The 21,873-nt window shown below is 39.1% G+C and overlaps 1 protein-coding gene and 1 long non-coding RNA gene across 10 annotated transcripts in view; one reads left to right on the top strand and one right to left on the bottom strand.

The window, feature by feature from the left end:
* LOC309626871 overlaps window positions 1-21,873 on the bottom strand; it is a 186,394-nt gene that overhangs the window by 155,286 nt on the left and 9,235 nt on the right. The window lies entirely within an intron of this gene.
* The window catches only part of SLTM (SAFB like transcription modulator), a 44,831-nt gene continuing 42,043 nt past the window's right edge, over window positions 19,086-21,873 (top strand). For 2 of the 9 annotated variants that reach the window (XM_082388030.1, XM_082388029.1), the window contains exons 1-2: window positions 19,086-19,382; window positions 20,338-20,425. In XM_082388030.1, the coding sequence (XP_082244156.1) occupies window positions 19,221-19,382; window positions 20,338-20,425 (250 nt within the window). In that variant the 5' untranslated portion in view covers window positions 19,086-19,220. The remainder of the gene's footprint in view (window positions 19,383-20,337; window positions 20,426-21,873) is intronic. The other 7 variants (XM_082388034.1, XM_082388031.1, XM_082388035.1 and 4 more) reach the window with 5 other exon arrangements.

Here is a 21,873-nt window from a genome sequence, read left to right as displayed (position 1 = left end):
AAGTCCTTTATCTCGTCTCGATTTGCTGAAGTTTTATTTTTATGTGTTTAGTTAAGGATTTATTTTATTGGGCTTTGTAGGGATTCTTGAATCAGATTATTAACGATCATCTCTTTAAAATATTGCCTCAGATCCATTCTTTCTCTTTTTCTTCTGGGACTTCAGTTGAACATGTTAGGTCTCCTCACTGTATCTGATCTCTCTCTCTCCCTTTATACTGTATTACCTATTTTTTAATTTCTCCTTGCTTCATTCTGCATAGTTTCTTCTGAAATTTATTTGAGTCACCTAATTTGCTCTTCATTTGTGACTAACCCACTAATCAAAAATTTTAAAATTTGGTATTAAACTTTCACTTCTGGATTTCATTCTCCCCCCCTACATCTGTTATGTCACTTTTTTATAGTTTACAGTTCCCTGCTAAAATTTTCAAGTTTGATTTTATCCCGTGAATGCAATAATCATAGTTTTGTTTTATTTTGTTTTTTTAAGATTAGTTTAGTTTTGCTTTGTTTTTATCTGCGCCTCATAATTCCAATTTCCAGAGTCCCTGTAAATCTTTTTCTGCTATTTGTTTTTCCTGCTGGTTCTAATTCATGGCGGCTTTTGTCTCTTTGTGTGCCTCTTTATCTTTAATTATTTTCAGAATCCTGTGCTTGAAATTTTGTTATAGACATCATCCTAGATCTGTTCCTGTACAAAGGGGTTTTGTATGTATCTGCCAGATGCTCAAGGTGGTCAGCAGTGCCAGACCAAGGTGTGGTTTGCTGCATCACCACGTGATGTGAAGGGAGACAGCAATCCGTATCCTTTCCCCCAGAGAATAGACTGTCATGGCCCTAGCACAAAGTTGGTGAACTCCATCTACCAGTCCTCATTCCTTCAGCCCAGCAAGGCTTCCATAAGTGCAGCTTAGTCTTTCATTTGCCTTCTTAGGATTGGTGTACATACCTAGGACCAAAGTGCTCCTGAAACTAATGTAACGTTATGTGTCAATTATACCTCAATTTTTTTTAACATCTTTATTGGAGTATAACTGCTTTACAATGGTGTGTTAGTTTCTGCTTTATAGCAAAGTGAATCAGCTATACATATACATATATCCCCATATCTCCTCCCTCTTCCGTCTCCCTCCCACCCTCCCTATCCCACCCCTCTAGGTGGTCACAAAGCACCCAGCTGATCTCCCTGTGCTATGCGGCTGCTTCCCACTAGATATCTATTTTACATTTGGTAGTATATATAAGTCCATGAAAATCTCTCACTTCGTCCCAGCTTACCCTTCCCCCTCACCGTGTCCTCAAGTCTGTTCTCTACGTCTGCATCTTTATTCCTGTCCTGCCCCTAGATTCTAAAAAAAAAAGTGCTCCTAAATGGCTTATGTCTTTGGACCCCTAACCTCTCCCATATCATGCCTTGTAATTCTTCGCTATAATATTAAATGTTTCATGATTTTTTTTTAAATTTACTTTATTTGGTTGTGCTGGGTCTTAGTTGCAGCAGGTGGGCTCCTTAGTTGCGGCTCTTGGACTCTTAGTTGTGGCATGCATGTTGGATCTAGTTCCCTGACCAGGGATCGAACCCAGGCCCCCTGCATTGGGAGCTCAGAGTCTTAAACACTGTGCCACGAGGGAAGTCCCCTTTTTAATGATTTTTTTAAGAAGACTTTATAGCTTATCTATCTTTTTAAGTTACATTCAGTGGGAAGGTAGGTAAAAATTATTTAGTTTACCATAATTTAAAGCCAAGTAACCTGCCTTCAAGTTTTAGTCTTTGGGGTTTCCGTTTAGTTCTCACTGTATGTCACTCTCTCCCTAAGTAATTTTATATGCTACTTCATGTATAAGCTGATATTTCAAAATTTTATATCTTTGCTCACATATTTCTTCTGAGCATCAGATATATATGTTCAACTGCCTATGCTACATCTCCACTTGAGTGTCCCACAGGAACACCCAAACCCAACATACATAGAATTGGATCTGCATCTATATGTCAGTGATTCCAGTCCATATAAATAACATATGTATTCCAGTAATATGTATATTATTTCATTCAATTTCTAAATCTTCCAGCTAGGCATTATCACCAAAGTTTCAGTTTATATTTCCATGATCCCTAGTGAGATTGAATACTTTTCATTTGCTGTCATGCCAGATTTACGGAAAGAGAATCAGAGAGTATAAGTAATTTTCCAAAATCTCTAACTCTACTGTGACCTTCTAAAGTCTAAGTCCTTTGTTTTACTCACTTTTGTATGAATGTTTGTTGAATAATTCAATTAAGAGTCATAAAGGGTCTTAAGGATCATCTAGTTGAGTCATCCTATTTTCCACTAGAGAAAAATAAACCCTAGAGAGATCAAGTAGCTTTCCAATATCCCATATCAATTTAGTTACTAGCAATAATCAATTCTGGTTTTTTCATCTAAGAGTTACTATTGCCTTGAACTGATCATTAAGTGAAGTCAGCTTTATTCACATTTTAAATGAGACAATTATAGCTGAGACAGTTTAAATTACTTGTCCATGGCCAATATGAAGTGTGAAGGAGTACACAGAGACAAAATGTTTCACGTTAAAAATATTTTTGTTGTTGGAGGAAGCATATTTTCCATTGCTTCACCTTTGGTTTATGCAACAAAACCTGTCTTAACAATGAGATAATGAACTTAGAAATGCAATCTAAAATTTTGAAACTATGACTTTTAAAATGTGAAATACTCACTAATACCTTGCTATAAGTGCTACTTTAAATGAACCATATTTTATTATATTTACTTACGTGTTTAAACATTCCCAATCCTATTCTCTAAAAGTATTTTCAAGAGCTTACATGAACACAAGTAATATCAGGGTAGAAACCTAAATAGAATGAGACTTTAGATAAACAATGAAAAGTAAATGAGGATAGGAAAATTTAGCCAGAGGTAATTATGCAGAAATACATACTGTAGAATCCTGGACAAATTCTAGATAAGAGCCACAAACCTAGCTTTAGATTCCTTTCAGCCAAAGGCAAAAGGAAAATGCAGTCAGTTACAAGATTCACAAGTATCAATAAGGTAATATGTCTCAGAAGAAGCAGAAATTTTCCTTACATTGAGACCTGAAAGAAATATTATTAAAGGGACACAGTGTGACAGTAAACAGCATTCTTAGTAACATGCCTGTAATGATTATCATGGTGAGTTTCATGAAGAGAAAGAAGCTGAGGAGACCTATACCACAGTGAGATCCTCCCATAGCTCTTTAAGAAATTATTATAATAAGTCTTAAAATTAGATAGTGTGAGTCCCCAAATTTGTTCCCTTTTTGAAAATAGTTTTGCTCTTCAAGGTCCTTTATATTTCCATATAAATTTGAGAATCAGTTTTCCAATTTCTACCGAAAGTGTATGGGATTTTAGTTGGAACTGGGTTGAATCTATAGATCAGTTTGGATGTAAAGGACCTTATTATTATAAGGTAACAATAATCAAGACAACGTGGCAATCCTGTAAGGATAGATACACAGCTCAATGGAACACAAAGAGAGTTCAGTAATAGTTCAAAACATATATGTTCAGTTGATTTTCCATAATGATGCCAAGGTAATTCAATGGGGTAATTCACGTAATAAAATGAACTTTGTTATCTCACACCATATACAAAAATTAACTCAAAATGGATCAGAAGTTTAAGAGTTAAAACTATAGTACTTTCATAAGAAAACATCAGGTAAAATCTTTGTGTCCTTCGGTTAGGCAACTATTTTTTAGATAAGATGTAAAAGCATTAATCATGAAAATAATGACAGACTGTACTTCCTAAAAGTTTAAATGTCCTGTTCTTTGAAAATACTCCTAATAAAACTATGGTAGAAGCTAGAGAACAAGAGAAAATATCTGAAAGTCATATATCTAAGAGAGGACTTAGGGACTTACCTGCTGGCACAGTGGTTAAGAATCTGCCTGCCAATGCAGGGGACATGGGTTCAACCCCTGGTCTGGGAAGATTTCACATGTTGCGGAGCAGCTAAGCCCATGAGCCACAACTACTGAGCCCGCACGCCTAGCGCCCGTGCTCTGCAACAAGAGAAGCCACTGAAATGAGAAGCCTGGGCACCGCAACAAAGAGTAGCCCCCGCTCGCCACAACTAGAGAAAGCCCATGCACAGCAACGAAGACCCAACGCAGCCTAAATAAATAAATAAATGAATAAATGAATGAATGAATGAATGAAAAAAAAAAAATAAATAAATAAAAGAAGACTTATATGGGACTTCCCTGGTAGTCCAGTGGTAAAGAATTCGCCTTGCAATGCAGGACTCTGGTTCGATCCCTTGTCTGGGAACTAAGATCCCATGTGCTGCAGGGCAACTAAGCCCACGTGCTGCAGCTAGAGAGCCTGCATGCCTCAAACTACAGAGCCCAAGTGTCGCAACTAGAGAGAAGCCCATGCGCTGCGATGAAGAGCCTGCGTGCCACAACGAATGATCTCCCATGCCACAACAAAGATACCGTGTGCTGCAAACAAGACCCGACACAGCCAAAAATAAATAAATAAAAATATTTTTAAAAAAAGAGGACTTATATGCATACTATTTAAAAAAAACTTTAAACCATAATAAAAAATAAGACAATGAACCCAATTTTTATTAATTTTATTTATTATTTATTTATTTATTTTTATATTTGTTTGGCTGCTCCACACGCAGGATCTTAGTTCCCCAGCCGGGGATCAAACCCAAGCCCCTTGCATTGGAAACATGGAGTCTTAACTACTGGACCGCCAGGGAAGTCCCAATGAACCCAATTTTTAAAATGAGCAAAAGATTTGAACAGACACTTCACCATATATACAGATGGCAAATAAGCACATGAAAATATATGCAAAATTATTAGGCATTAGAGAAATGTAAATTAAAATGACAATAAAATGACACTACGTATCTACTAGAATGGTTAAAATTTAAAAAGACTGAGCATACTAAGTGCGTATAAGAATTTAGAGCGGGCTTCCCTGGTGGCGCAGTGGTTGAGAATCTGCCTGCCAATGCAGGGGACACGGGTTCGAGCCCTGGTCTGGGAAGATCCCACATGCCGCGGAGCAACTGGGCCCGTGAGCCACAACTACTGAGCCTGCGCGTCTGGAGCCTGTGCTCCGCAAGAAGAGAGGCCGCGATAGTGAGAGACCCGCGCACCGCGATGAAGAGTGGCCCCCGCTTGCCACAACTAGAGAAAGCCCTCACACAGAAACGAAGACCCAACACAGCCATAAATAAATAAATTAAAAAAAAAAAAAAAAAGAATTTAGAGCAACTGAAACCCTCAGATATTGCTGGTGGGGATGGAAAATGGCATATCTGGAAAACAGTTTGGTGGTTTCTCCGGAAGTTAAATATACAAAGACCATGTTACCTATTTCTAGGTACCTACTCAAGAAAAATGAAAACATATGTCTACACAAATACCTGTGTGTGAATGTTTATAGCAGCAGCTTTATTCATAATATTCAAAACAACTCAAATGCCTATTAATTGGTGCATGGATAAACAAATTATGGTACAACCACATAATGGAATCCTGCTCAGCCATTAAACAGAAGGAAGTAATAATAATACATGCAAGAACATAGATGGAGCTCAACAGCATTAAGCTATGTAAAATAAGCCAAAACTAAAAGGTTTCATAGTATATGAGTCCATTTATATGACAAGTTGGAAAAGGCAAACCAATGTGACAGAAGTTAGGTCAGTGGTTGCCAGCAACTGGGAATTCCCCAACACTCGCTTCCAGGACTAGTATGATTTCATCTCATATTTAAATATCTAATCCAGGGACTTCCCTGGTGGCGCAGTGGTTAAGAACCCACCTGCCAGTGCAGGGGACATGGGTTCGATCCCTGGTCCGGGAAGATCCCACATGCCTCAGAGCAACTAAGCCCGTGTACCACAACTACTGAGCCTGCGCTCTAGAGCCTGTGAGCCACAACTACAGAGCCCACACGCCTAGAGCCAGTGCTCCGCAACAAGAGAAACCACTGCAATGAGAAGCCCGCACACTGCAATGAAGAGTAGTCCCCACTTGCCACAACTAGAGAAAGCCTATTCACAGCAACGAAGACCCAACGCAGCCAAAAATAAATAAATAAATAAATTTATATAAAAAAATAATCCATTTGAAATTCATCCTGGTGTTAGAAATGGATTCACTTTGGTTATTAAAACCCCCCAATTTTGATGAGACATCACTACATACCTATTAAAACAGCTTTTTTAAAAAAATGTATTTATTTTATTTATTTATTATTTTTGGCTGCATTGGGTCTTCATTGCTGTGCATGGGCTTTCTCTAGTTGCGGCGAGCGGGGCTACTCTTCGTTGCGGTGAGCGGGCTTCTCACTGTGGTGGCTTCTCTTGTTGCGGAGCACGGGCTCTAGGCACGCGGGCTTCAGTAGTTGAGGTACAGGGGCTCTGTAGTTGTGGCTCCCAGGCTCTAGAGCGCAGGCTCAGAGGCTCAGTAGTTGTGACGCATGGGCTTAGTTGCTCCACGGCATGTGGGATCTTCCCGGACCAGGGCTCGAACCTGTGTCCCCTGCGTTGGCAGGCGGATTCTTAACCACTGTGCCACCAGGGAAGCCCAAAACAGCTAACATTTTTTAAGTGACAATACCAAATACTGGCAAGAATGTGGAAGAGCTGGCTGTCTCATAAATTGCTAGTGGTAATATAAAATCGTACAGCCACACTGGAAAAGTGTGACAGTTTACTAAAAAATGAAACATACTTACCACATACCTTTTTCTCCTCTAGTTTTAGATGCTCTTTTCAAATTAGGGATATTAACTTTTCATTTTTGACACAGCATTCACGCTCCTGGGCATCTGTCCCAGGAAAATGACTGGAGTCTACACACAAATCTTTGCATAAGTGTAGAAAGCAGCTTATTTGTAATAGTTAAAGGCCAAAAGGTTTTTTTTCAATAAGTGAGTGAGTAAACAAACTGTGGTACCTCCATACAATGGAATACTAAATAAAATAAATCTAAATAATATAAAAGAATAAAAAGGAACAAACTATTGATATATGCAACATCTTAGATCCCAAGGGACTTATGCTGTGTAGAAAAAAAAGACCATTTCAATGATTCTATTTCGGTAACATTCTTCAAATAAATTATAGAAATGAAGAATAGATAAGTGGTTGCCAGGGATTAGGTTTGATCGGGGTGTGGGAGAGGAGTGGGTGTGCTACTAAAGTAGCAGCACTAGGGAGATGTTTGTGGTAATAGAATAGTTCTGTATCTTGATTGTAGTGGTGGTTACATGAACCTGTGTATGACAAAATGGCATAGAATTATACACATGCATTGTACCAATATCAATTTCCTGATTCTGATATTGTGGTATAGTTACATAAGATGTAACCATCTGGAGAAACTGGATGAAGTGTATATGGGAACTCTGTACTATTTTTGTAACTCTCTTAACTGTATCTTCTGTTTTTTAAAATAAATAAATAAATAAATTTATTTATTTATGGTTGTGTTGGGTCTTCGTTGCTGCACGCAGGCTTTCTCTAGTGTGGCGAGGGGGGTCGTTGCAGTGTGCGGGCTTCTTATTGCAGTGAGTTCTCTTGTTTCAGAGCACGGGCTCTAAGTGCGTGGGCTTCAGTACTTATCGCATGCAGGCTCAGTAGTTGTGGTTCCTGGGCTGTAGAGCATAGGATCAGTAGTTGTGGCACATGGGCTTATTTGCCCTGTGGCATGTGGGATCTTCCCGGACCAGGGCTCGAACCTGTGTCCCCTGAATTGGCAGGTGGATTCTTAACCACTGTGTCACCAGGGAAGTCCCAATTGTATCTTTTGATGAGTAAAATTCTTAATTTTAATGTAGTCAAATATATCAATATTTTCCTTTGCAGTTGGTGCTTTTTGTGTCATTATAAATAATTTTTTTCCTAATCCAAGGTCATAATAATATTCTCCTAATATTATCTTTGAGGAGAAACAAATCTGAGGGCTAACCCTCATATCAAGCCTGCCTGTTTGAGCAGGGACATCAGTTTTCTTCTGCATGTGGACTTGGATTTACACCACTGGCTCCAGTGGTTCCCAGGTGTTTGGACTTGGATTGGAATTATGTCACTGGCTTTCCTGGGTGTAAAATCAGGAAATCTTCTTGATCTATAGATTTAAGAAGTTCAGCAAAGCCCAAGTAGGATATATTTTTTAAAAAAAGACATGAAGATGCATGTCCAGATTGTAGATAGCAGATCTTGAGACTTCTCAGCCTCCATAACGATATGAGCCAAGTCTATATATATATATATGTCTATGTCTATGTCTATGTCTATGTCTATCTCTATCTCTGTCTCTCTATATATCCTATTGGTTCTATTTCTCTGGAGAACCCTGACAAACATCCAAATCTCGGAGTAATTATATTAAATGTTAATGCATTAAATATTTCAGGTAAAAGAGATGATTGTCAGCCTCGATTAAAACAAAAACAAAAACAAAAACAATCATATGCTAGTTAGAAAAGCACATTTCAGGAACACACAAAAAAGGCTGAAGGCAAAACTTTGTAAACACTCGTCAAGAAAGCTGGTATAGTATTAAAGGGAGAAAAACCCACTAAAGATGAAAGGCTCATTTAATAATGACGAAGATATAACAACTGAACTTTTGTATGCACCTAATAACAAAGCCTTAAAATATATAAATTAACATTTGACAGTTCTACAAAGAAAATCAACAAATCCACATTCTTGGTGGGAAATTTTTAACCCATCTCTCTTGGTAAATAATATAACAAGCAGAAAGAAAATCAGTAAGTACGTAGAAGATTTGAACTATGTATTTGGTCAAGCATTTTGTTATCTTCAGAGGGAGCACATATCTAATTTACTTCCTCTGTCATTACCAGAAGCTATACACTTTTCCATTAGGAGAAGGATACAATCATGGAACTATTGCCAACAGTAAATATGGAGGTCAAGCAAGGGTATTTCAAGATATAAAAGATTTCAAAGCCTACCTGAAAGTAAGAGTAAGGAACAAAGATGTTGGGCACAAAGATGGTAAGAAGAGACTAAGGTGTCTCCAGAAAAATGGAGTGAATGGTATAAATTGGGACCTAGCTTTAGGACAAAGGAAGAAAGTTCTTTTGGGGAATGCAAATAAACTTTGATGGAAAACAAGATGTTACATTTTAAAAAATGCAGTAGGTTTGGAATCCTCCTGGATCTTCCATTTACTAACTCTATGATCTTGGACTACTTATTGACATTTTTGAACCTCAGGTTTCTCTTTCATAAAATAAGGATCATTCTATCTATCCCTATAAGGGTTAAATTTTTCTATTATAGGCTCTCAGAGCACTGTGTATTTCTCCTTCATTCCCCTAGCTACATTTGCAATTTTACATGTGTTTTTAAGATTGATTGTGTCTTAGTTTGCCTCATAAGTGCAGGCCAGTCTGTTTTCCTTCAGGTAATCAGTATTTACTGAGTGTCTACACTGTGTTAGGAGCCCACAAAATGAACAATATAGATGAGGTAATCATTTTCTTCCTAGAGCTTGGCATGCCTGGCAGGTAGTAAATATTCAATAGATATTTGTTTAATGATGAGCTTTTATAAAAAAACATATTAACATAATAAATTCCATGTCTGAGGGAGCGACTGCAGAGGCTTGGGACCAACCGTCGTGAATAGGAAGTTTCCTCAGCTGGTTGAGCGCTGAGCGGGGAGATTCGAGGATGTTTCTGGGGAGAAATCCCAACACAAACTCAGAGGAAAGGGAGATCCTTTGAGTGGGATGTGAATACACTAAATACTCAATATTGGGACCTTCCAGGAAAATGAGCTGGGGACCCGCTTTCCGAGTCATGTTGGAACCAGAACCCCAAGGTCCTGGTGCCCCGGCCTGGTGTCAGGCCTGAGCCTCTGAAGTGGGAGAGCTGAGTTTAGGACATTGCACCACCAGAGACCTCCCAGCCCCACATAATATCAATCAGCAAGAGCTCTCCCAGAGATAGCCATCTCAACACTAAGACCCATCTTGACCCAACGCCCAGCAAGCTCCAGTGCTGGACACCCCACGGCAAATAACTAGCAAGACAGGAACAGAACCCCACCCATTAGCAGAGAGGCTGCCTAAAATCATGCTGAGTTCACAGACACCCCAAAACACACCACTGGAGGTGGGCCTGCCCACCAGAAAGACAAGATCCAGTCCCACCCACCAGAACACAGGCACCAGTCCCCTCCACCAGGAAGCCTACACAAGGCACTGAACCAACCTCACCCACTAGGGGCAGACAACAAAAACAATGGGAACTATGAACCTGCAGCCTGTGAAATGGAGACCCCAAACACAGTAAGTTAAACAAAATGAGAAGACACAGAAATATGCAGCAGATGAAGCAGCAAGGTAAAAACCCACCAGACCAAACAAATGAAGAGGAAATAGGCAATCTACCTGAAAAAGAATTCATAGTAATGATAGTAGAGATAATCCAAAATCTTGGAAATAGAATGGAGAAAATACAAGAAATGTTCAACAAGGACTTAGAAGAACTAAAGAGCAAACAAACAGTGATGAACAACACAATAAATGAAATTAAAAATTCTCTAGAAGGAAACAATAGCAGAATAACTGAGGCAGAAGAACAGATAAGTGACCTGGAAGATAAAATAATGGAAATAACTACCACAGAGCAGAATAAAGAAAAAACAGTGAAAAGAATAGAGGACAGTCTCAGAGACCTCTGGGACAACATTAAATGCACCAACATTAGAATTATAGGGGTCCCAGAAGAAGAATAGAAAAAGAAAGGGTCTCAGAAAATATTTAAAGAGATTATAGTTGAAAACCTCCCTAACATGGGAAAGGAAGTAGTCAGTCAAGTCCAGGAAGCACAGTGAGCCCCAAACAGGATAAATCCAAGGAGAAACACGCCAAGACACATATTAATCAAACTATCAAAAATTAAATACAGAGAAAAAATATTAAAAGCAGCAAGGGAAAAGCAACAAATAACATACAAGGGAATCCCCATAAGGTTAACAGCTGATCTTTCAGCAGAAACTCTGCAAGCCAGAAGGGAGTGGCAGGACATATTTAAAGTGATGAAAGGGAAAAACCTACAACCAACATTACTCTACCCAACAAGGATCTCATTCAAATTTGACAGAGAAATTAAAACCTTTACAGACAAGCAAAAGCTAAGAGAATTCAGCACCACCACACCAGCTTTACAACAAACGCTAAAGGAACTTTTCTAGGCAAGAAACACAAGACAAGGAAAAGACCTACAAAAACAAACCCAAAACAATTAAGAAAATGGTAATAGGAACATACATATTGATAATTACCTTAAATGTAAATGGATTAAATGCTCCAACCAAAAGACATAGACTGGCTGAATGGATACAAAAATAAGACCCATATATATGCTGTCTACAAGAGACCCAATTCAGACCTAGGGACACATACAGACTGAAAGTGAGGGGATGGAAAAAGATATTCCATGCAAATGGCAATCAAAAGAACTCTGGAGTAGCAATTCTCATATCAAACAAAACAGACATTAAAATAAAGACTATTACAAGAGACAAAGAAAGACACTACATAATGATCAAGGGATCAATCCAAGAAGAAGATAGAACAATTGTAAATATTTATGCACCCACCATAGGAGCACCTCAATACATAAGGCAAATGCTAACAGCCATAAAAGGGGAAATAGACAGTAACACAGTAATTGTAGGGGACTTTAACACCCCACTTTTACCAATGGACAGATCATCCAAAATGAAAATAAATAAGGAAACACAAGATTTAAATGACTCATTAGATAAGATGGACTTAACTGATATTGCTAGGACATTCCATCCCAAAACAACAGAATACACTTTCTTCTCAAGTGATCATGGAACATTCTCCAGGATAGATCATACCTTGGGTCACAAATCAAGCCTTGGTAAATTTAAGAAAATTGAAATTGTATCAAGTATCTTTTCCAACCACAGTGCTATGAGACTAGATATCAATTACAGGGAAAAAAACTATAAAAATAAAAACACATGGAGGCTAAACAATATGCTACTAAATAACCAAGAGATCACTGAAGAAATCAAAGAGGAAATAAAAAAATACCTAGAAACAAATGACAATGAAAACACGATGATTCAAAACCTATGGGATGCAGCAAAAGCAGTTTGAAGAGGGAAGTTTATAGCAATACAATCCTACCTCAGGAAACAAGAAAAATCTCAAATAAACAACCTAATCTTACACCTAAAGCAATTAGAGAAGGAAGAAAAAAAAAAACAAACCCCAAAGTTAGCAGAAGGAAAGAAGCCATAAAGATTAGACCAGAAATAAATGAAAAAGAAATGAAGGAAACAATAGCAAAGATCAATAAAACTAAAAGCTGGTTCCTTGAAAAGATAAACAAAATTGATAAATCATTAGCCAGACTTATCAAGAAAAAGAGGGAGAGGACTCAAATCAATAAAATTAGAAATGAAAAAGGTGAAGTAACAACTGACATTGCAGAAATACAAAGGAGCATGAGCGATTACTACAAGCAACTATATGCCAATAAAATGGAAAACCTGGAAGAAATGGACAAATTTTTAGAAAAGCACAACCTTATGAGACTGAATCAGGAAGAAATAGAAAATATAAACAGACCAATCACAAGCACTGAAATTGAAACTGTGATTAAAAATCTTCCAACAAACAAAAGCCCAGGACCAGATGGCTTCACAGGCGAATTCTATCAAACATTTAGAGAAGAGCTAACACCTATCCTTCTCAAACTCTTCCAAAATATAGCAGAGGGAGGAACACTCCCAAACTCATTCTACGAGGCCACCATCACCCTGATAACAAATCCAGACAAAGATGTCACAAAAAAAGAAAACTACAGGCCAATATCACTGATGAACATAGATGCAAAAATCCACAACAAAATACTAGCAAACAGAATCCAACAGCACATTAAGGATCATACACCATGATCAAGTGGGGTTTATCCCAGGAATGCAAGGATTCTTCAGTATATGCAAATCAATCAATGTGATCCACCATATTAACAAATTCAAGGATAAAAACCATATGATCATCTCAATAGATGCAGAAAAAGATTTCAACAAAATTCAACACCCATTTATGATAAAAACTCTCCAGAAAGTAAGCCTAGAGGGAACTTACTTCAACATAATAAAGGCCATATATGACAAACCCACAGCCAACATCATTCTCAATGGTGAAAAACTGAAGCCATTTTCTCTAAGGTCAGGAACAAGACAAGGTTGCCCACTCTCACCACTATTATTCAACATAGTTTTGGAAGTTTTAGCCACAGCAATCAGAGAAGAAAAAGAAATAAAAGGAATCCAAATCAGAAAAGAAGAAGTAAAGCTGTCACTGTTTGCAGATAACATACTATACATAGAGAATCCTAAAGATGCTACCAGAGAACTACTAGAGCTAATTGATGAATTTGGTAAAGTAGCAGGATACAGAATTAATGCACAGAAGTCTCTTGCATTCCTATACACTAATGATGAAAAATCTGAAAGAGAAATTAAGGAAACACTCCCATTTACCATTGCAACAAAAAGAATAAAATACCTTGGAATAAACCTACCTAAGGCAACAAAAGACCTGTATGCAGAAAACTATAAGACACTGATGAAAGAAATTAAAGATGATACCAACAGATGGAGAGATATACCATGTTCTTGGATTGGAAGAATCAACATTGTGAAAATGACTCTACTACCCAAAGCGATCTGCAGATTCAATGCAATCTCTATCAAACTACCAATGGCATTTTTCACAGAACTAGAACAAAAAATTTCACGATTTGTATGGAAACACAAAAGACCCTGAACAGCCAAAGCAATCTTGAGAATGAAAACAGGAGCTGGAGGAATCAGGCTCCCAGACTGCAGCTTATATTACAAAGCTACAGTAACCAAGACAGTATGGTACTGGCACAAAAACAGAAATATAGATCAATGGAACAGGATAGAAAGCCCAGAGATAAACCCATGCACATATGGTCACCTTATCTTTGATAAACGAGGTAAGAATATACAATGGAGAAAACACAGCCTCTCCAATACGTGGTGCTGGGAAAACTGGACAGCTACATGTAAAAGAATGAAGTTAGAACACACCCTAAAACTATACACGAAAATTAACTCAAAACGGATTAAAGACCTAAATGTAAGGCCAGACACTATAAAATTCTTAGAGGAAAACATAGGCAGAACACTCTATGACATAAATCACAGCAAGATCCTTTTTGACCCACCTCCTAGAGAAATGGAAATAAAAACAAAAATAAACAAATGGGACCTAATAAAACTTAAAAGCTTTTGCACAGCAAGGAAACCATAAAGAAGACGAAAAGACAGCCCTCAGAATGGGAGAAAATATTTGCAAATGAAGCAACTGACAAAGGATTAATCTCTAAAACATACAAGGGCAGCTCATGCAGCTCAGTATCAAAAAAACAAACAACCCAATCCAAAAATGAGCAGGAGACCTAAATAGACATTTCTCCAAAGAAGATATACAGATGGACAACAAACACATGAAAGGATGCTCAACATCACTAATCATTAGAGAAATGCAAATCAAAACTACAATGAGGTATCATCTCACACCGGTCAGAATGGCCATCATCAAAAAATCTAGAAGCAATAAATGCTGGAGAGGGTGTGAAGAAATGGGAACCCTCATACACTGTTGGTGGGAATGTAAATTGATACAGCCACTATGGAGAACAGTATGGAGGGTCCTTTAAAAACTAAAAATAGAACTACCATACGACCCAGCAATCCCACTACTGGGCATATACCCTGAGAAAACCATAATTCAAAAAGGGACATGTACCAAAATGTTCATTGCAGCTCTATTTACAATAGCCAGGACATGGAATCAACCCAAGTGTCCACTGACAGATGAATGGATAAAGAAGATGTGGCACATATATTCAATGGAATGTTACTCAGCCATAAAAAGAAATGAAATTGAGTTATTTGTAGTGAGGTGGATGGACCTAGAGTCTGTCATACAGAGTGAAGTAAGTCAGAAAGAGAAAAACAAATACCGTACGCTTACACATATATATGGATATATGGAATGTAAAAAAAAAAAAAAAAAGGTTCTGATGAACCTAGGGTGAGGACAGGAATAAAGATGCAGACGCAGAGAATGGACTTGAGGACGTGGGGAGGGGGAAGGGTAAGCTGGGACGAAGTGAGAGAGTAGCATTGACATATATACATTACCAAATGTAAAATAGCTAGTGGGAAGCAGCTGCATAGCACAGGGAGATCAGCTCAGTACTTTGTGACCACCTACAGGGGTGGGATAGGGAGGGTGGGAGGGAGATGCAAGAGGGAGGGGATATGGGGATATATGTATACATATAGCTGATTCACTTTGTCATACAGCAGAAACTAACACAACACTGTAAAGCAATTATACTCCAATACCAATAAAGATGTGGAAAAAAAAAAGTTATCATACATTCACCACCTATTCAGCACCCTGGACCCCCATGGAACCCTGGCAACCCTGATCTTTTTAACGTCTGTATAATTTTGTCCTTTTCAGAATGTAATATAAATCAGATGATATAATATGAAATCTTATTCAGAGTGGCTTCTTTACTTAGCCATATGCATTTAAGTTACTTCTGTGTCTTAAGTGGCTTGAAAGTTATTTTTTGTTATTATTAAATAGTATCTCATCATGTGGTTGTAGCACAGATTGGTTGCATACTTTCCTATTTTGAAAGTCATTTTGAACCTTTCTTGGTTTGGATGAACATGAATAAAGTTGATGTTAACATCTGAAAAAACAATAAAATATTGAGTGCAGAAATAATAAATGGCAAGAGGCTTTATACATAAAATATAAGTTATCAGTGGATATATGTATATGTATAATAGATTCACTTTTCTGTACACCTGAAACTAACACAACATTGTAAATCAACTATACTTCAGTAAAAATTTTTTTTGGTCAATTTTCTAGCAGTGTTCTTGATGTAGAAATAAGTGCATCGTGTTTCTTCACCTAAATATATTTCACTAAAAGATGAAAACAGGAAAAAAATATTGTACTAAAAAAGATTCATTTAAAGGTGGATTATTTAGATAATTCCAAAAAACAAGAATCATAGGTTAAATGACAAAATTAAATATCCTACACGTTAAAAGTGAAAAAATATATTGTGTCCATTTTATTTTTTCTCTTTTACAAAAAGTTAGATTTATGTGTGGGTTTTCCCCCAACTTAATTTGAATAACTTCAAACCTATAAAAAATTTAAACTGTATACAGTGCACAACCTTATGCGTTTCATCTAGATTTCCTAATTGTTAATTTTGCCTAATTTTGTCACATTTGTCTCCCCAATTATTAACCTCTTGCCACACTTATTTTATTGTAACTTATTGCCACATTTGTATGTTCTCTTTCTCTTTCTCATGCTGCACTCTCTGTCTCTCTTTCCCATTTGAAAGTAAATTGCAGACAGAATGACACTTCACTTCTAAGAACCTCAGCAAATATCTCCTAAGAACTAGGACATTCTACATAACCATGATATAACACTCCAGATATTTAACATTGGTACCATAACACAATCTAATACAAAGCCACATTTCCCAATTGCCTCAAATTTCCCAATTGTCCATTTAAGCCGCTTTTTCATTCTTTGATCCAGGTTCCAAACAACAGTCACACATAAAGTTTAGTTATCATATATCTGTATTCTAGAACTGCTCTACTACTTTTACTTTCATGATATAGTTGGAACCTCCATAGCTATGCATTCAACCATCCATGGATTCAACCAATTGTGGATCAAAAATATTCCCCCCAATTCCAGAAATTTCCAAAAAGCAAAACTTGAATTTGCCACGTACTGGTAACTGTTTACATAGCACTTGCATCGTGTTTACAATTATTTACACAACACTTACATTTTATTTGGTATTATAAGTAATCTAGAGATGATTTTAAATATGCAGGAGGATATACATAGGTAATATGCAAATGCTACACTGTTTTATATAAGGGACTTGAGCATCTGCAGATTTTGGTATCTGAGGGGTTCCTGGAACCAGTCCTGCACTGATACCAACAGACATCTGCACTGCTTTGTTTAAGAGTCCAGAGCAGTTTGTTGTTGTTGTTGTTGTTTTAGATATTACTTTTATTTATTTATTTGGTGGCACCGGGTCTTAGTTGCCCCTCACCAGCTCCTTAGTTGTGGCATGTGAACTCTTAGTTGCGGCATGCATGGGGGATCTAGTTCCCTGGCCAGGGATGGAACCCCGGGCCCCCTGCATTGGGAGCACGGAGTCTTAACCACTGTGCCACCAGGGAAGTCCCCAGAGCAGTTATTTTGTGCAGTGTCCTACAATTAGATTTGTCTGATTGTTTTCTCATGATGAGATTTAGGTTAAACATTCTTGGCAATTTGGCAGGTGATGTGTCCTCCGGTGCATCAGATCAGAAGGTACAGGTCTCCATTTTAAGATAACTCCATTACTAGATTTTTTTTAAAGAACAAAACTCATTCATTTTCCATATAACATTAGCTTTGGGTTAATATAACCCCTCTTTACAAGTGTCCACAGAAGGTGGGAGCAGGGTGGAAAAGACACTGGCATGAGAACTGAGGTTTAGTGCCAGTTTGGTCAGTAACTAATTGTGGGATCCCTAGGTAAAAATCTTAAAATCTTCATCTATTAAAGAGAGAGACAGAGAGAGGAATGAGCCAGAAGATTTCTAAAGATCCTTTGCGTTCTAATATTCTATGGCTATGAATCAACTTGTAATAGAGGCAGAGGTGGGTTTGGGATCAGGAGACCAGATTTGAGCACCAGTTCAGCCACATACCAGCTATGTGAACACGGACAAGCCATTTAATCTCTCTAAGGCTTGCAGAGATTTACCTCAGAGAATGCAGAAAGATTAAGGGGTTATTGCATGTCAAAGTGCATTATAAACCATAAAAAAACTACCTACCTAACTGGCGGGTATTATTTTATAATATCCAGTTTTTCTCTTTTTGCTCTAATTAGTTAATGAGAAAAGCAACCTAAAGTGACACAGACCTCATCAAGTTTAAAACCAGGAAATGCCAGTAAGAGTTGCGTGTCATACTCTATTCATGGAATTTATAGAATAGTTGTATTCCATAAATGCTTATGCTTTGACGATTAATAATAGTGCCTAAAGTTACTCACTTGTACAGGCTAGTCCCGCCTAAAAGGATTGTCATTGTTTTTGGAATCCTAAATTTTGAGGGGGACAAAACAGTGAACACAGTATATGAGAACGGTAACGAGTACTTACAAACTAAATTCCTTATTCAGCAATCAATTTTGTGTTGAGCCATCAAGACCCCCGGAGAGGATGGCAAACTGAGGCCAGTGCAGAAGGGAAGTTGTCCTGCTTTTTCAGTGAGATGGGCAGCCCTAGAATAGACTAAGCCTCTTGAGCAAAGGCATGTTTTCCCGAGACGGCTAGTGGGACTTGTCACACACGCCAGCCCTACTATATTCTTATAACCCTTTATACTCTTTATATTAACCTCCCCAGAGTTTCTTTCCGGCCTTTGAACGGAACTCGGGGAACCTAGTTAGTTCGCGCACAGCGGCCACATTTTTTCGATTATTCAGCAGAACCGATAAAATATTTCCCTGGAAGAGGTTTAGGGCGCGCACACGCCCCTTGGTTTGTGTTGAGTGACGCGCGCACTATCTATGCCGAGAGTGCCTAGCGCACTGCTGTTGCTCAAGACTCGAGACACTTCCAGAAAATGGCTAACGAAGCGGTGGGGAACGGCGGCACGGCGGACGTTGGGACGGCTGAACGCGCCTGACCTCCCAGTCCACGCAAGGTTGGGGGTTGGGGGGGGGGGTCTCACCGCCCAGGTGGCAGCGGCCGGCCCCGCAGCGCGCGCTGTGCGCCATCCCCCGCCTCCCGCCAGTGCGCACGCGCGCCCCTCATCCGGGTGCTGGTTGAGGCTGCAGGTTGCGCCGGGGTGGCGGACGGGGGCGGGGCTAGTGGCTCATTGTGCGCAGCGCTGTGCGGCGCCGGCGGCCGGCGAGGCCTGAGTTGAAGTTGGAGCTGCTGCCGCCGCCCTGCAGATCACTCGCTGCCTAGGCAGCGCGCTGTTCTTCTAAAATGGCTGCCGCTACCGGTGCTGTGGCAGCCTCGGCCGCCTCAGGTCAGGCGGAAGGTAAAAAGATCACCGATCTGCGGGTCATCGATCTCAAGTCCGAGCTGAAACGGCGGAACCTGGACATCACCGGAGTCAAGACTGTGCTCGTTTCCCGACTCAAGCAGGTGAGGCCCGGCTAGGTCCGGGAAGGCGAGCTTAGGCCGCGCCTCGGAGCCCCCACTTCCGCCGCAGCCCCCGGCTGCTCGCAGCCGCCGGGGCCCGCGGGGCCGCGAGGTGGGGAGGCCCCGGGCGGCGCCCGCGCGCGCGTGAGGGCGAGGACCCTCTCGCGGCGCCCCCGCCCCCGCGCGCCGGGCCGGGCCTGCGAGGGGCCCGCGAGCCTCCCGGGACCGGCCGCCGCAGCCGAGCGCACTCCTGCCTCCCCCGGGACGTCCCTGCCAGGCTGCGGACGGCCGGCGCGGCCTCCCAAGGGCGATCGTGGAGACCCGGGAGGCGCTCGGTCCCCAGCCTTTAGCGATGGTGAGCGCGTGCATTTCTTGGCCTCGTAGGGACTGGTTACTTTGGTGACTTCTGCGAAGTTACCGTTTAATTGTGTCCAACCGTTTCCTCCCCATATTGGGGGTAATTGGTAGTGGGAGTTGATGGGTGGGTAAGAGAAAGGGTTTGTTTTCCGCTGGGTTTTCAGTTTTTGCAATAGCGCAATAATCTTTTTCTTCCCTGATTATCTTTCTGGTTTGAGTGAGCGTTGGAATTGTAGTAGAGGAGAAATAAGTTTGTACTATAGAAATTAGGAAAGCTCCTTTTAGTTCTTTACTTTCGTAGCTAGCAACTTTTCTGCAATCGAGAATATTTAGACTTTTGTTCAGTATGATAATATGAGTCAGTTAGTTTTCTCGACTGGGTAATATGTAAAACTTCATGTGATTTTGATACCTAATGATATTTCCTCCTGAAAGTTTCTCTCGTGTAGTTTAATTGCTCCTTTGTGAAGTTGGTTTATGAAATGACTGGCAATTCTAATGTCTTGAGGCTTGAGGTTTGCTAATTTTTTTTTTTTCATTTCGTTTTTTAAAATAAGTTTAGATAGACTGTGTAGCATATTAACTTCTCTTTCTAATGTAGGCTATTGAAGAGGAAGGAGGCGATCCAGATAATATTGAATTAACTGTTTCAACTGATACTCCAAACAAGAAACCAACCAAAGGCAAAGGTTGTTACGAGTTATAAACATATTTTAAAATATATTTTGGTTATATAACTTGCCTCTGCTCTTGTGCCACTTGCCCTGTTTATATAGTGCTACTCTTTGCTATTTCCCTCTGGCACTCTGCCTTGTTGGGTCAAGGAAGAAAAGTTACTGTTGCCAGGCTTTGGGTGACTAGTAGCCCTTAAGATTTGGCTGAAGCTGACCTGAAAGTGAGACCAGTTCTTTCTTGCTCCTGAAAAAATTACAAAGTCAAGTTTCATAATATTTCTTCCTTCATAGTGTGAAGACCTAAAGAATAAAATACGGTTTAATACGTGGCTACCTTGCCCCACAATTGGCAGAGTATTGATGGAATTCCTACCAAATCTTTCACCTTGGCTCCTTGCTGTTTTCTCTAGTATATTAAAATTTTATAACCTTTGTGTTTAGTATTTTGTTTGACTTGGTGAACTTAATTTGCATTTATGCCATTAAACATTCTAATTTTCAGTGAAATTCAAAAAGACCTTACCAATCATACTAACAAGGTAGGGGGAAAAAATCCATGACTAATTAGCTTAAAAATAAAAAGTTTTAAGTTATAGGGATATGTTAATGATTTTGATTTTGTAACTTTTAAAGTAGGCCAGAATATATTTCTACGGTATGGTGATTTAATGAATAGGTAAAGGTGGTTTTAAATGAACATTTTAACAATATAAATGGGACTTAGATATATTTAAAAGGTTCTGGTAAGTGAAATACTTACTTGAATAATTACGGATTTCTCTCCTGATAAGGACAGTGTCAGAGGGTGGGCATGATGTGGGTATCTGGATCCTGGTACCTACATACAAGTTCCATGCAGCTGCATTTTAAAAACCTAACACTCTTTACTGCTTTAAGTGATCCTAAATGCTACTCTCTGCTGTAGACCAGATTGATTGAACTAGAGTAAAATGGTTGAATGGATTAACCTTGAAAAGAAGGAAATAGTCAAGTTTGATCTTAAGCAATCTGCATGAGTATTGGGACCAGGCACATCTTGATGCCGTCTCACTGAGAGTTTTTGTAGGTTTGCAAGAGTGCCCTATTTGTGCCAAAGGAAATTGAAAAGGGCAAAGAAGCATTTTCTGGATGGGATGGGAATGGCAGAGATAGAAATGGTGTTTAGAGGAGTAACAAAGTTATCTTGAAGATCTGTGGCTTTTAATGTAATTCTTAACTCAGTGTATCACTTTGAGGGATACATTTCCCTGTGTTAGAGAAGCTTGTGTTGAGAAGCCTCTGCTGACAAACCCAGAGGCAATTTCAAAATGAGGAAGCGTAAAAAATTCAGAAATAAGTACATCAGGAATTAACCATGTTTCTTATTGTGATTTCTTATAATGATTTTGATTCATGTCATTTATTTAGCATATTATGGTAGTTTGATAGTTGTTATGTATTAATCATAGTCCCAGATTATTTAA

Source organism: Balaenoptera borealis (genome assembly GCF_965194805.1).
Source record: "Balaenoptera borealis genome assembly, chromosome: 3".
Lineage (NCBI taxonomy): Eukaryota > Metazoa > Chordata > Mammalia > Artiodactyla > Balaenopteridae > Balaenoptera > Balaenoptera borealis.
This window is presented reverse-complemented; position numbering and strand designations above follow the sequence as displayed.